At 39.2% G+C, this 16084-nt stretch overlaps 1 protein-coding gene and 1 long non-coding RNA gene across 2 annotated transcripts in view; one reads left to right on the top strand and one right to left on the bottom strand.

Annotated features, from left to right (window-relative positions):
• Positions 1–10676, bottom strand: part of rxfp1 (relaxin family peptide receptor 1) — a 32747-nt gene extending 22071 nt beyond the window's left edge. The window contains exons 1-2 of the mRNA XM_057043575.1: positions 9937–10676; positions 6675–6812 (exon numbers count right to left, since the gene is read on the bottom strand). Coding sequence (XP_056899555.1) covers positions 6675–6812; positions 9937–9979 — 181 coding nt within the window. The 5' untranslated portion in view covers positions 9980–10676. The remainder of the gene's footprint in view (positions 1–6674; positions 6813–9936) is intronic.
• Positions 6192–9926, top strand: LOC130531542 (uncharacterized). The gene is made up of 3 exons (XR_008952134.1): positions 6192–6467; positions 9205–9496; positions 9568–9926. It is a non-coding gene; the product is annotated as an uncharacterized LOC130531542 (long non-coding RNA).
• Positions 10677–16084: the final 5408 nt, after the last annotated feature.

Here is a 16084-nt window from a genome sequence, read left to right as displayed (position 1 = left end):
TCCTTCTGCCTGCTCCTTGGAGCATTTCTTTGTGAATTTAAATTCTAATGAGCTGCCTTGATTTGCCATGTTGATATTTCATATTAGCCAACAGCGACCATCTGTGTCTGTCCCATTGAGCTTCCCTGAAAAGCTTGTGCACAAACGTCATTCACTTTGTAGGATCACTTGCTGGTAAAGACACAGCATGTGGGTCGGCTTAAGAGTCCGCGTCAGGCAGCAGCCGTTGACTGGCACTCGCTATTCACCATGTGCTCAGGTCACCATGGGTGGCCGCAGGTGGTGGGATCAGACGTAGTCAGCTGAGATGTAAATGCTTTTGAGATGCTTTTATGTATAATGACATTAATACTTAATTCCGCACACAAGAGAAAGGTATGTGATGAGACCCAACATTGAAAAGGGGAATAATTGTTGAGTACACATGATTAACAATAAACTAATTTTAATCAGTGTTGCAGTCATTATCAGAGACACCACTAGAAGTAACCTCAACAGCACCAGTCAATATAATATTAAATCTGCCGCTATCACTGAGTCAATGATTGAACTCGATCCCCATCAAGGGAAATTGCAGAATGCATATTCTTATTAGCAGGCAGTGGGTGTATTTACGAAGCACAAACATAAATTCAGCTGTGCTTTATTTGCATCACTGGTATCTGCAGAAGCTGGGGTGAATAATGATATTTGAGATTATTATTTGGACATTTCTGCATGCTGCTCATTTTACCAGACACAAGCCCCAAACACTGACTCTGGAGAACCGCCTCATTTTGGTCCCCCCAGTTGTAATTGTTTAATTTATATTTAGCATTTGGATTTAGAGATCTTATGTGATTTTGAAGGATTCTCTTATGTTGGGTCCTTAAGTGGTTGTGTTTATGTTTTTTGATTGTTCTCTTATATTACAAATATGACCCTCAAACTGAAAGCTAAATACTGGTATATGTATTCGACACATTCCTGAACTTAATGCCAAGCAATACGTCTTCCTTTCTGCAGTATGAAACCATCCGCACATGTTCCTCAAGGAACAAAGAGCATCTCATGTTTCCTTTTCAAGATTTCCCTCTGATGACCAGCAAACCCTGAAAAAACATCAACCATAGCTGCTTTCTGGGAGCACATGATTATGAAGGATATCCTGACATCAGCAACAGGAGCACGCTGGTTTTACAACAAAATGAGGTTGAGGAAAGACAATTCTCTGTGCAGTCAAGTGAATAATAACTTTAAATGTCTTCTAAATCCAAAGGGCCACATAAGCAGGTCTCATTGTTGGGGAGAGGCTTTCTCTCAGTGGCTAACAAAGCCATTTTTCCTCTCTGACATTACCATGAACACTTAAAACACATGACAGACACAATAAGATATTGGTATTTATAGTTCTATTATGTAGCTTTGACTGGAATACAAAAGGAAAAGGAGCACTTTTTAATCACTAAAAACAAGGATGTTCTATGTATGTGCTGAAGAATTCCCACAGTATGATACATGAAATAAGACAGACATTGACATGATTAATCACTCTTTAATATCTGGAGCTAAGCTCTGGCCAACTGGAGCTAAAAAAAAAACACTCTTAAATAACGTCTTTTCCTCCATCAATTGTTGCTAATCCAGATCAGTCCACTCAGACAATAAAGGCGTTTGATTAACTGTCTATTCATTTCAATAGCTGGAATCCATACGTGCATTTCAGTCACATCAGGGAGTATAATACATCAGACTTTAAAATGGAGGATTATGAATTAAGATAAAAAAGCTAAAAATGTCACCATTCACTTTATGGACAGTGCCTGGATCTAATCCAGAATGGTTCAAAGATGAGACCTTTTCCAATGTGAGTAAAAGAACTGTGGGGACTCCCATATCTATCTGCTAAATACACATCAACACAAAATGTCCAAACTATTTATTAATACTATGGATAGTATATGACGAAAACCCAGAATCAGAAGACCAACAGGAGTAACTTCCCACTGTGCATCTCGAACAGAAAACATATTCACCATCACTATAGAGGAGAGTACAATAGGTGGAATACGAATAAATGACATCAGTGCCCATATCCCTGTCTTTGCAGTTTAGATTAATATTGATCAAAAAATGCAGTATAGAAGGGTCAAGAAAGAGCAACCTTTTAAGACTAATTTACAAACACACACACTCAATGTCAGTGGCCCACTCAAGGTTTATAAAATGCCTAAACAGAAAAATACACTACACAAATAGTTCATAAGATATAAAATCCAGAAAAGAAGGAAAGTACTAATAGAACTAACATCTTAAGGACAAGAAACAAGGAGAGACAATAATACGGAGCACTCTGAGCACTAATGAAAGTCAAAAAAGTCTTCAATAACTGGCTGGACAAATTCCTACTTAAACAGCAACCTGCTCGCTGCATAGGATAAATAGCACGACACCTGTGGCTTTAATAGCAAACATTATAAAATCAATAAATGAAAACAGTTTGCAGCGGCTGTGCATTGACATTAAAAAAGGCACTTGGCAGCCTGAGCATTAAGGAGCACTTTGCAACATCCACAATGCAGGAATCCTTTAAATTATTCCTATTCATTATTCTTACACCCTCAAGAAATCTAAAAAAAATGTTCACTAAGTGTGGTAAGGCTGGGATGATGATGATGATGATGATGATGATGGAAATAGCGGTGGGAATAATTAAGATGAATATAAAATCATACAACTAGATAACAACAGGAAAAATAACTTATATAGATATGTTCAGTAATGATAGTGATGATCATAATGATAATATATTTTAATATACTAAACAGGAACACAGGTAATGAAATTTAAGTTGATTGTGAATTAAGGTCAGAAGCAACTATGTAATTGTTGTAACTGTTTGCTTCTTCTATGTTTCATTTTTGGCTGATTTTCTAACATAAAATAACGTACCATAAGAATGCCTGTGTATGTGTGTGACTTTAGCAGGATGATAACCCCGCCCCTAACATGACATTTATCCAAAGAAAAAACTTTTTAGCAGGACTGCCTGCAAGAGTCTGACAGATGTAGCTCATGTACTTTCTGTGTAAAAGGTCAGTCAGATCTGCGCTGCCAGTTTGGTTGCAGTTTAGTTTGTTTGAGCTGGTATCTGTTTGACAGCTCTCCATGGTTCTGTGACCTGAAGGATTGGTAATAGCAATGCCATTTTCTTACCTTTCTGAAGCAACTGATTATAACTGAACAAGAATACAGATTGAGTTTGGAGGTTGAGCTCAAGGTTGAATGATAACAAAAGCCAACTGTGATGAATTTACAGGGCCTGTTAAAATTTTAATCCCACTAAAGTCCGATGAAAAATTGGAAGCAACAGCTGGAAAATGAAACTGGCTTTAATCTCCATTCTTATCTGCTTTTCATACCTGTGCTGAAGAGAAAGGAATGCTTTTGTTTTGTTTTCTATAAGAATAGAATGCAGAGAAAATGCAAACATGACCTCCGCAATTATGTTGTCAGAGCTGGCGGACAACACACTGAAGTTCACTGAAAGAACTAATAATTCCAGATTTCCTGCAATGAGATTTAAATCAATCAAAGCTCTCTGACTTACGAAAAAGAACCAACACAAAAAACCAAGAACGCATCTGTCTGAAAAACAAGTGCAGCAACGCTGTTAGTGGAGAGATTGCTCCATCAAAGTTCACTCTGGTTACAAGAGTCTGCGGAGGAGCCATCGTTTAGGAGCTGATGGTTTGCACCAGTTTGTAGGAGCGCAGCAGAGGCCAGAGGGGTAGAGCGAGAGGACAAAAAGAATGAGCAACAGACTGAAAAATAATCTAAAAATAAAAACTTGTGCTCTCGTGGAAGACTAGAAGGGCTATGAATTGACATTTATCAGGTGCGTTAGCGCTTCTTAGAGGGTTGATGTTAAGATAACTTCCCTCTCAAATCACATCAAATTAATTACTAAATAATATGCATTTTCCTGGACAGAATAATGTTTTTCTTCATTCATAGAGTTTCATCTGCATCTAAAGGTATTTCATGCTCATTACTGACTGAAGCGTTAGAATTAAACTTGCCAGACTCGGGACCGAGATTGTGGCAGCAGATTCAGGGGTCAGCATCTGTAAATGATTGCAGTGTGCAGCAAACTTGACTTTCAGTCACATTCTGATGTAATTCTTTCCAAATCATTAATCTCCTGCTGGAACTTGAAGAAAAAGAATGTAATATACTTGACATTATAATGACATTTTACATAAGAAGGGGTGGTTTTATCTTGGTATGAGATTCTGCGTCCTACATATTCATATTCAAGCACGTACGTACTCAAAGGCAACGGCACAAGTGTACATGGGAAAGAAGGAAGAAAAGAAACCTCCTTTTTTATCAGTCGAAATCAGCTTGGAATAGCAATCTCTGCACATGGATTTAAATGTATTTTTGTACAGACTAAGGATGGATTTAAGGATTATCTACAATTGGTGTTTTGCAATGTGACAAAAAAACAGGGTTTTCTTCTCCACCAAGTCTATTTTTAGAGTTCTACCCTTGTTTTTTCCCCACATTTCTTCTTCACAAAGTCTGTGGCAAATAGAGACCAGAAATCAGATAGGGGCATTTCATTTCTTTTAACACTGTTGTAAAAATGCTGCGCAATTAACACAAGTAACCGTTAGAAGTTGCCCCGAATTACTGGATAATTTTTTTAACATTCAAAATTTCTTCAATCAGTTTTAAGGTAATTTCTAGAGCATCACCTGCCGACAGAAAACATTGAATAATTTACACACACTGCACAATTGCCAGTTCATTACACATTGTTAAAGTGATTCTTACATGCTCTGTTAATGGTTATCTGCCCCAAGAGTAGAAATAAAACCACCATCAACTTCCCACTGCCACAGCTTTCCAGACAAACAAGGCCATTATATATTGATCCCAAGTATCACAGACTGATGATGGGGTTGAAGGAATTCTGCAGAGCAATCAAGACAAAATATCATCCTATGTGGGCTTCTCAGCTCGTCTCCTGGTATCAGGAAATGATACCAGTTCACTAGAAATCCTCAGTTTAACAAATATAATGAATTTCATGACCAAAGCTGTTTGCAAATTTGTCCAAATAAGAGCAAAACACGGCCCGAAAAGCCTTTTAGTTCACATCATTCCGCTCGAAATTTGCTCCCCTATAATTGAATTCAGTTTTTGTATCATCAAAAACTCAACTTTCCCCCTTTCAAGCCAACAAACACCGAGATCTCAGTCTAATTCCCCACCGTTGAGCTGTGAGAGCTGTAAACTAAATTTTCCTTGAAAGCAATGAAGTATTTCTGATTCTGCAAGGATGAGAAGTAAACAGTGAAACACAAATCTTAGATTACATCATCATTTCTAGTGGACTAAATTGAGCCTAAAAACATGTCAGAATGGGCCCCGGTTACAGTTTGACAGGTTTGTTATAAGCTGCACCTGCTTTTGCCCAAATGCCATGACTGATGATCTTCTGCAGTCGTTCAGGATGTCATTTATGCAATTTGCTGTCACTCAGCGGCACGGAGAAGACTTTAATGTGAAATATTTCTCATTACCAGGTGAATATGATTATTCTATCCAGTTTCTGAGCAGATGGCAGCTCCAATTTGCCAAGATAAATTATTTTTTAAAGTAATATTCAGTTATTTGGGCATTAATAGAAGCAACAAAAAAACAACTTTAGAATTGTTTCATTGTCAATGATTAACATTTAGCTACAGATGGGGTGATTTCTGTATTAAGATCTTATCAGTCAACAGTTCAGCCAGGCTGGGCAACAAGAAACAAGAGATTCGTGGACGTGAGACACAACTGGTGATGGTTGTTAAGGCAATGGCAAAGGCAGAGAAGCATGCCGGGGAAACCGCAGGAGCCATAAAAAAGAAAAAATAACAGCAATACAAAATCAATACAAAAAACAGAGCAACGCAACAATTCTGTTGGGAAACGTTCAGAACGTGGAGGCACTAATTAGAGATAAAACCACAGTTTTAATCACATTAAAGCCTCTAATGTATTATCGCCAGTTGCAAGTTTTAATGCTTTAATGTAAAAGTTAGAAACCTTAATGCTTCCTCTTTTCTTTGTCTTCGTACAATAAATGATTAAGCCCCCCCCCCCCCCCCCAACACCATCCTCCCCACAACGTGTCCCTTCCTGAGTTTGCGGCACTCTCATGATTGACCAGCTGCTAATCCTTTTGACTTTGAACCCGTTTCTTTCCTCGCTGGCCACACTAATTCACCGCCACAAATCTGACACCTCCCCTTGGGACCTTAGTGTGACTCCAACATGGAGAAGGAATCCTTTTTTTTTCTCTCTCCCTGCATGATGTTCCCCCAGTTCCATCCAGCAGGGTAACATCTTCACAGGTAAAAAGATTAATAAAACAAACCACTAGTCATGAGTCCAAGAAGAGTCCAACTGAGCTGAGGAGGCATCATGCAAAGGTACAGTAACAAAGTAAATAAAAGAGATTAGTGTATTAGTGATAGCTAGGCTGGAATGACTGAATACTCCAGAAAAATGCAATTGGAACAACTGTTGGAAAAGTCTATTTTTACAGAACTGCATGAACTTCAGTCAAATGGTGCGCTGAAACTACACGGCATGCATGTGGAAAAATACAATTTGTTTGAATTGAAATGGTGCCTCACCACAGTTCTCCTCGTCTGCCTGATTGCCACAGTCGTTGATGCCGTTGCAGTGCATGAGCTGAGGGAGACACACGCTCAGGTTTCCACAGGGAAAATATCCGAGGGGGCACGATGTCGCCTCCTCTGTGATATTCAGTGCTGTTAACAAAGCAGGCAGAATCAGAAGGATTTTAAAGTAATCATTTAAACAAAAATCTGACCGCATCTCTCAGAGAAACCCCAAACTACGGCTGCACAACAGAGAAATTTCTGAGTTGAAACCAATAACCAATCCTTTTTTGTTCAGATTTTTTCTAGGTAAAAAAATTGTTACATGTAGTCACGTGACCTAAGAGCTCAGATAAAGGTGGATCATACATCCAACACCAGGCCTACTTAAAAAATGGCTGAAATTTCCATATTTAGTTGTCACACGCCTAAAATTAGACATGAATATAAAGTAATTCAGGTAGTTTTGAGGGACAAGTCCTGTCAGGACCAATTAATCTTTCGATTATGGACATAATAAACCAGTGTTTGAACTTTGTCCTTGTTTACATGTGGTTTGTGAGACTAACCTAAATCCATTCAAACATAAAAATAAAAACTCAGTGAGGAGGCTCTTACAAAGATGAAACAATAGAACAGTGACCTAATCCAAGGCAAATGTATTTAAATGAATTCAGATACCCCTTTGCACATATGTGTCAGTACACATACAAACATATTTCAATGCCTCAGGCCAATGCTCAATATCAACAGTTTTATTTTATTTTTCTACTAACAAGTGTTAGGGAGAGATAGCTGAAGTTCATTTCCAGCCATCAAAGAGAGTTTGTTCATTACGGCCGATTATGTTTCCATACACTATCAGTGCAATACAAATGGCACTGATGGTTACTAAGTAGCCCCGATGTTAATAAATGATGCTGGAAGGAAAAACATGACCTAGCTTTGAATTCTTGACTAAGTTGTAGTTGACTCGACACTGACAGTCAACAGAAGAAAGAGGAGAACCCAAACATTTTCATGGCTCCCTCCACCACTTTTATTCTTTTGGCACAATTACAAAGACAAATATTTTCTTTTCTTGACATCTGGGTCATTCAGAGAATTGGAGAAAACACATTTAAAATATTTAGAGAGGCTTTAAAAGAGCCCGAGTGTGAGCTGGACAAAATGAAATACACTCGCAGAGGACATTTGTGTGAGACTGCTGTTGTCCCCGCTGGTCTGTCCAGAATTTCAGAAACAATATTGTCAGGCCTCTTCTGATTAAAATGCTAATGCTTGGGAGGAGTGTGTATGTGGATAAGGTTGGATGTTACTGAAATGCTTCAGATGCATCCTTGTTACTGAGACGCTGGAGGATTATTCAGATGGGGTTATTTTTGTGCCAAAATCAGGTCCTCAGAAATGAATTGACATTGAAAAAAAGGTTTTCAATGTGGACTTTGGACTCTGGGTTTCGGTGTGTCAAACACATGGTTCATGCATGCAAATGGTAACACAAGCCATAACCACTGTTTCAGACTGTCGCTGGAGTTTGAGGCGAGAGAGTTGATAAGTGATGAAATAATGAAGCTACCTGACGGGCTGCACTACCATCTGAAGATTCTTATTTATATATGGACAGATGGACCATCGTGAGGATCGCCTGAGCACTGTCACAAATATAATAAGCCTGTGGCTTTGTTAGGAACCGCCTAGCAAATATCGGAGTGCTTTTTTTTTTGGCCATTGATCTTACAATCCCATTTTTTTGTCGATAACTATGTGAACTCTATAATCTCACCCAGTATCCCACAAACGACCCTCCAAGTCAGCAGAACCAGTTCCAGATCATTACCAATCACCTCAGCAACCTCAACAGACAAAGCTGTAGCTCAGGGGGATCATTTTGGTGCATCTGTTCTTGCGCTTGTTTTTCCACTGAAGATATGGACATGAAGGACTCTGTATTCTATATATGATCAAGTGCATATGGCTCGAAATCTTTCATTATTTGACGTACATGTTACTGACTGGCTGCTTTATTATGCTATCAAGCTATTACTACTATTATAGGTAATGATGTCCATCAGGTATGGAGTATTCTCCGTAGTGTTATCTTATTTTTAGGTGAAATTTAGCCTTAATTGATTAGGTAATAACAGGAGTTGCATTTCATATTGTTTTGCTCCCCATTTCCTTCCGTTGACAAGCTGTAATGCATCTTATATGTTACGCTATAATGTGCACAATGATGCTCATCACAAGTGAAAGGAGACAAAAGAATCTGAGGTGGAGCAGAGAGCACCTTTGCATAGGGGAGATCAACCACAACATAATCAACAGGAGATAGCACAGATGGGAATATTAATTTCTGATGTTAACTGTAAATGTTGCTAAAATGAAATTCCAATTCATATCATAAATAAAATGACATATATGGTAACATGCTGGTCCTCGGGTTTTTGATTGTCACCATGCAAATATGTCCTCAACCTGCAGTTACACCCGTGAAATAACCCTTTCTCCTGACTGTTCTAACTCTATGCCTTCTGTACAGTAAAGGGGGAAGAGATGGGGGAAGCAGATGTCCTCCACCTCCACCTCCTTTCATAGAACAAGAGACTCTGAATGGCACACAGCTTTTCTCAACAGAAGAAATTGCACTCTGGTTGCAAACTCTGTGACACTGCACTGGAGGCTCCTAATTTGGTGACCTTTTACAATATAACAGAAACAGCTCAGCTGGAGACATCGCCCCTACCATCTACATGAGCTGGCTTCGGTGTGGTGTTCGACTAACTCAGCGTGTGGCTCAACCAGATCTGCACGTTTTTAAATTGGAAGTATGAGTGTTCTGCACATTTAGTCCTAAAGCATAGAAATATAGAATGACCCCATATTGTTCCATTCTGACAGAAAGAAACGGTTATTTGCAGATGAGGGGAAAAAAGCGATCGCACGGAGCTCAACGAGGGGACCAAATGTCCACGGTGTGATGGGCATTGGCTCCTAAATAGCCCAGCGTGTTGGAAGCAGCCGATCAAGTGGAATGATTACAGTTTTACCGGCTGCAAGATGTGGGATGCGCCCATCTGACGCCCCGGGTTTTGCATCGATATTGAGACTTCACAGCGGGTATTTCTGCAGTTCCAGAGTTTAAAATAATCAGTACATAATGAATTATTGATCCGCTCTCACTATCAGTGTCCTACGTGGATATTTTCGCAACAAAATAGTCACTATTAAACATCAACGACTTTGCATTTATGAAGTAACTTGACCAACTTACCGGACACTCCGTAAACGAGGATAACAGCCACATAAAGGTGCATGATCGAAGTTTTGGATGCGTTATTGTCCTCTAAAAGAGGAATAAAGTCAGAGATTTTCGTTGAACCGATTGAGAAACGCAAGGGATGCGGTGCTCTGCGGGAGGAGACACCGACGCGAGGCGAGATCGAGTCGGTCTGCGGGCAGTTTGATCAGGAGGAAGGTGAAAAGGGGACCTCGTTCCCACCAACTGCATCATCTGTCCCTGACGCACAAAGCTCAGGTGGAGGAGAGAGATGGAATATGAGGGAGAGAGCGGGAGGAAATATAAGAGAGAGTGAGGGGGAGAGAGAGAGGGAATGTGATTGAGAGGTGGAGGGAGGGGAGATAGAGGGATGGAGTGGCAGAGAGGAGAGAAAGAGCTAGATCCCTGAGTACCATCACTGGAACAATAGGAAAAATGGCAAAGTGCTTTCTAATGTATCTTTACAGTTGACAAAGTACAATTCTCTACCCTATGAAGCCCCCTTTCATGATTATAAAGTTCTCTTTGTCAGCATTCTCAGGTGAGCAGGTGCCCAAAGAGCCTGTCAGTAGATAGAGCATCAAACCTCCTACAAGTCCCCATCGTGCTGCTGATACAGCTTCCACCGGCCTCCTTGAGAAGGTTAGATTCAATAACAGATCATGTTTTTTGGCTTAGATGCCTCTCACACCAAAGCTGCCATCCATCCATCCATCCATCCATCCATCCATCCATCCATCTCTCCGCTCTTTCTTCAGGCTCTACCATTCCCAGACCAGTTGAGACATAGTCCCTCCAGTGTGTCCTGGGTCTCCTGCAGAGTCTTCTGATGTTGGATCTGATTCCCCCGCCATATGAAAATGCTTTATTGTTAGAACACTGGTATAGTTTTTTGTAGAGGGTGATAATGAGGTACTTAGAAAACAACTGCAGCATGACACTTGAGTCAGAATAAACCACCCACCGTCCAGTCATAAACGTGTTTTTCTGGTTGTGCTGCTACATGAACTTGTGGCCTTAGAGTCCAGTACTGGCAGATAATGTGAGTGCTCCTGCTCTGTTAAATTAGTGCATTATCGTAAATCAAAGTATTCACGAATATGTAAACACATCTTTTGTGTTGAGACGATAACAACACAAACAGCAAGAGGCAACAGATGCCTGCAATGTTTCTCATCAGACTCTTGGTGACACAGAGGGGGTAAGAAAACAAGGCACTTCTCCTTTGGCCTCCTCAACCAGCCATTTATTTCCACCTTGTGCGGGGACACTTTTAACAGATGACCTGACTGTTCCTCCACACCAAACTGCCTGATGATTGCTGTTAATGATGCGCATTGTTCATTAAAAATAAAAAGAGCTCCAGGCTGCCAAGCATCTTTCGCTCCGACAGACTGATTCACAGCCAAAATACGATTCGTCTTTCACGAGTTTGTCCACTTTCACACACATTTGTCCCTTCGTCCCTCTGCAAAGCTCACCTAAACACAGTCAGAGTCTATCTTATGTTGCACAACTAATAAATTAGATAAATAGATAAGATAAATAAAAAGTTATTGTAGTTAAAAACTCAGTGTGTGAGACAGACAGACAGACAGACAGACAGACAGACAGACAGACAGACAGACAGACAGATAGATAGATATTCAAAGCTTGCTCATCTTTTTTTCTGATGTCTATATATTCCAGACAGGTCTTGCCTGCATCTGCTATTTGAAGCTATAATCTGGAGCAAACCTTCATGGCTGACAGATCGTCTGAATACGCTGTTGGAAGTGTAACGTCTGTGGCCACTTCAGAACAAGATGCTCGATATTCGAAAAACGTTGGGGCAAAAGCAGCAAAGTTGCCTTTGCCAAGTGACACTAAAAAAAACCCAATCCAGTGTTTTTCTGCTCCAGCCAACAATACGCTTCAGGGCATTTTCAAAGAACCAGGAGATAACGAAAGGTCTCGCAGGCCTCTAGGAAAGTACAGCATGTTGATTTTTAGGGCATTTTTAACTTGAGTACACACAAATTTGGCATTCATTCCTTCCCTTCCAGCGAGATTCTCCACAAACCCTCAAATTACATATAAATAAGGTTTTTGGGTGCTTGGCAAGTTTAAACATTTGAATCTTAAGTCAATCAATTTGAATGACACTCAGTTACTTCAAGGCCCCCTGAAAGCATCAAGTTCCTGTAAAAAGAGGAGGTTGATAGATTTTTAGTTTTTGCTGCTTTGTTGTTCTAGATTTCAGCTTTCATTTGCAAATGAATATCTGATAGTTAAATTAGCAGATCGCAGTTTTAGAAATTCCAAGAGAGTTTATGAGCGTTTAAAAACTTTTATTATTGACACCAACTCTGGTAGGCTCAACAGGAACCTTGAAGAGGACTGGGACTAATGATGTCATTTCTAATATTGATGGCACAGACATGAGTAGACAGAAATATTAGAAATTAACAATGTTCTAGATGCTGCTTGCTTGGCCAGTGACCTCTGTCAGACAGTTATTCCACAGGAATTGTCAGAAAATGACCTCTAGGGGCTTTACCAAATATGAAGGACGTGACATCAATAATTGTCAGTTAATAACTTTACAGATCAGCTTCCTGGTGGAATTTTTAAACACCCCTTAAATTGTCAATCTGCTTAACACACTATTGAAACATTCATTTCTTGACCTTTTGTCCCAGCATCGATTTTCTTTAAGCAGTTTGTACAGTTGAACATCAGAATAAATGCTTAAATAACACCTCTGACAAGGCTGCAAAACTTCTAAATGTTCAAATTTCTCCTGTGCTAAAACAGAATTAAATGTATGAAAGTCGTATCGGTCACATCCTTATCGGTATCCAGTGACCTGTTGCAGCTAGACTAGCAGACCGCATTAACTTGATAAAAGTGTGATTATGAAACTTTGTGAAAAGCTGGAGTTTAGAGAAAAGATTGATGAATGATTTGGGCCTTTTCAGACAAAGCACACCGGTGTGACAGGCTAATAAAGTAAGATTTAAGATTCATCAACCCTTTTGATGTTTTGAAATCCGAGCTTTCAGACGCAAAAAGGTAGGCATAAAATACAGCATAATATTTACATAAAGGAGAAAAATGGGCAGAAAAAGATGAAAAATGACATAATTCCTAATACATACATTCGTTCAGGTAGAACCTGCATTTGACCTGTAATAACATACTTTTCAGTCCATTTAATGACATCATTTTCACATTTAATGGTCTTTGAACCATGGATGGATTTCTATAAAAAGCAATTAATCCTGTCACATGTACTACGTGACCAGGGCGGGGATGTCACGGTAAAGCAAAGAAAAGGAAATTCTCCCTGGGGAAAGCTCAAACTCATATCCCATTTCTTCTTTTTTAAGCTTTTCTTGGGCCAGTTTGAGGGTCTATGGGCAGACGTGTCACACCAGCAGAGATGGTTTTACTACTGACATGAGTCAAAGGATCATAGAAGAATTTACTTCTTCCTACTTTTTTGAATCTGTGTTTTGTGGAAAAAATGTCTGTGGAACTGTTTATTCTTATTATCTCTCACATTTTTTAAAAATTGTCTTTATTTGCACTTGCATGTTCAAAATAAAAATTATCAATTAGAAACATCCATCATGCAAAGGTATACACACAGAAAGGACAGTATAAGATCACTTTTAATCTAAAAAGACTGGAGAATCTGATCAGCGTGTGGCCTGAATGTTACACAATTACTCAGGTCTTTGAACAATCAAAGAATTCTGGATATGAAAAGAAACAGTGTGGTGCGTTTAAAGTCATGCAGATTGCCAAAGACAAGGGAAAATCCTAAAATACACTTTGAATCCCGACGACAAACAATGTGTTCATGTAAATGGAACCACAGACTATGATGCTGAAAGTGAAAGTAGTTCAAATGATCATGAAAGGATTAGCTGAGGGATAACACACACACACAGACACGCACACACACACACACACACACGTACGCACACACACACACACACACACACACACCAAGTTTGTATTGTCAGGAACTGAGATTGCGAGCCTCTTCAGATTGATCCAATTTGCAACATATAATGCAGTTTCTATTTAAATAAGGGGAATTTGTTTAGTGTTCCCTGAAGCATAGTAAGCCCATTGAAGTCGGACGTTTACACACTGAGACAGAAAGATCGCTTTGACTTGACATGTTAATGAGATCTATATGGAGTGTACATGCATGTGTACACTTTTATAATGTGTACACCACTAGCATGCATATTTTATAAAGCCCCTTTGTAATAGATGGAGGATTTCAGGTCTACGCCGTACAAAGTCTGTTTTTCTGACCTTTGCTTTACACTGTTTAAACCAGTCTGGTTTACGTGGAATTATCTTGGAGGTGAAAACGGTATACAATGCATCACAATGACACTTACCGGTACTGGGGAAGGGAATCAGAATCTTTTAGTGATACACGCTAACATTCTTTAAGGGCAGTTTAAGTCTTTGCAGAACCGTTTTGTTTGCTGCATTTTTTTCCCCTTTGGAGGTATAATCACCGCTGGGGTGTTGGAAAATAAGGGAGTAATAGGTCACGATTGCAGCTCTTCGGAGGCAATTAATGCCAGTCATAGCTGGCGAGTTGCTTTGTTTCAGAAAGTCCAGGATGAGGTGTTTTGTCTCAGCGGCGCTCATTTAACCTGGTATGCGACCTAAAATGGGTCAGAGAAAGGAGGTCAGATTTGAGTTATTGCAGCACCTGCCTCTTGAGAAGACACTTAATGACCCTGCTCCCATTTAAGCTCGATGCACAAACACACACACACACACACACACAAATAAAGTCATCTTCATAGTGATGCTTGCGGACAAACTGAGGCTCTTCGCACTGTTTTATTAGAAATTTAACAACTCCATCCATCCACCCACCCACCCACCCACCCACCATCCATCCATCCATCCATCCATCCATCGTTAAGGACGCCAAAGTTAATATTAACAATGGAAACAATGGCCACAAACATTTCGTCTAGAAATGTTTTGGGATTTCTCCAATTTTCATTCGTGAAACAAGCAAAATTGATATATTTCTGAAAACGTGGTTTGATATTCAATTTAAACGCAAATGCATTTCAAGGAGGGAAAAAAAGATTAAATTTTCAAATATTTCTTCAGTACTTATTCAGATGATATAAATGACTTTCCATTTCTCTTTGCAATTTCCAGTGTGTACTTCAAACACGTCTTTTGGGAGGGAAAAGAGAAATCTTCTTACACTTCAATTAATCAAATTAGGCCTCAGTAGGGTTTGGTCAATATCAAAGCAATAGCAAATGGAGCAAAGTATATCTGCATCAGGGTATCTGTGGAAATGTAAGGGAATTTCTCATTACATCACCCAAAAAATCTCTTCAGAATGCAGCAGAGAAATTGGCCACAGATGCAAATATTTATAAAATGTTTGCACAGTGAAAAAGAAAAGGTTACAGGGAGCGAAAAGCTGAACAACACCTTAAATACAGGTTCTGAAAACACCCAAAATGCTGTATTTATACCAAGATATTGCATCATTACATGGCAGGAGCACTGAAATAAAAGGATTTTTTATAATAACTAGTATAGTAATAGATTATATTATAACTTTAATAATACTATTACCATGACGTAATGTCATATAAATATTGATTTTGAGTTATAGCTGAAGTTTGAGGCACATTTAAACAATTCAAAGAACTGTTCGATGTTTGCTTGGAAAATGCAAAATTCTCTTGCAAATAGAAATCAAGAAACTTTCACCACAAAAAACAGGACCTTTATCCTGTCTAGGGTCCAGACAGAGTTGGATTTTCATTTTAGACAGTAGCCACCAACAACTAATGAAGCTCATGTCTGGTTGAGATCTCACCTATTTCTGGGGACATTTGTCTCTTTCTGGCAGATTATTGGGAACAAAATAGTCGGACACCCCAGACAGCATCTTTAAAATCATAATTGTATTTAGCAAAATAATATGATTGTTAGTGCTGACAAGATATTCCCTGCACTTTTGCTGAAAAACAAGTCTGAGCAGCATCTTGAGCAGCACTATAACAAAAAATCTCAGTGTGATGAAGTCATATTACTAATTTAAAAAAAACAAATGAGAGCCTGTATTAGAATATTACTAATTATGAGG

Source organism: Takifugu flavidus, chromosome 9 (genome assembly GCF_003711565.1).
Source record: "Takifugu flavidus isolate HTHZ2018 chromosome 9, ASM371156v2, whole genome shotgun sequence".
In the NCBI taxonomy this organism is placed as follows: Eukaryota; Metazoa; Chordata; class Actinopteri; order Tetraodontiformes; family Tetraodontidae; genus Takifugu; species Takifugu flavidus.
This window is presented reverse-complemented; position numbering and strand designations above follow the sequence as displayed.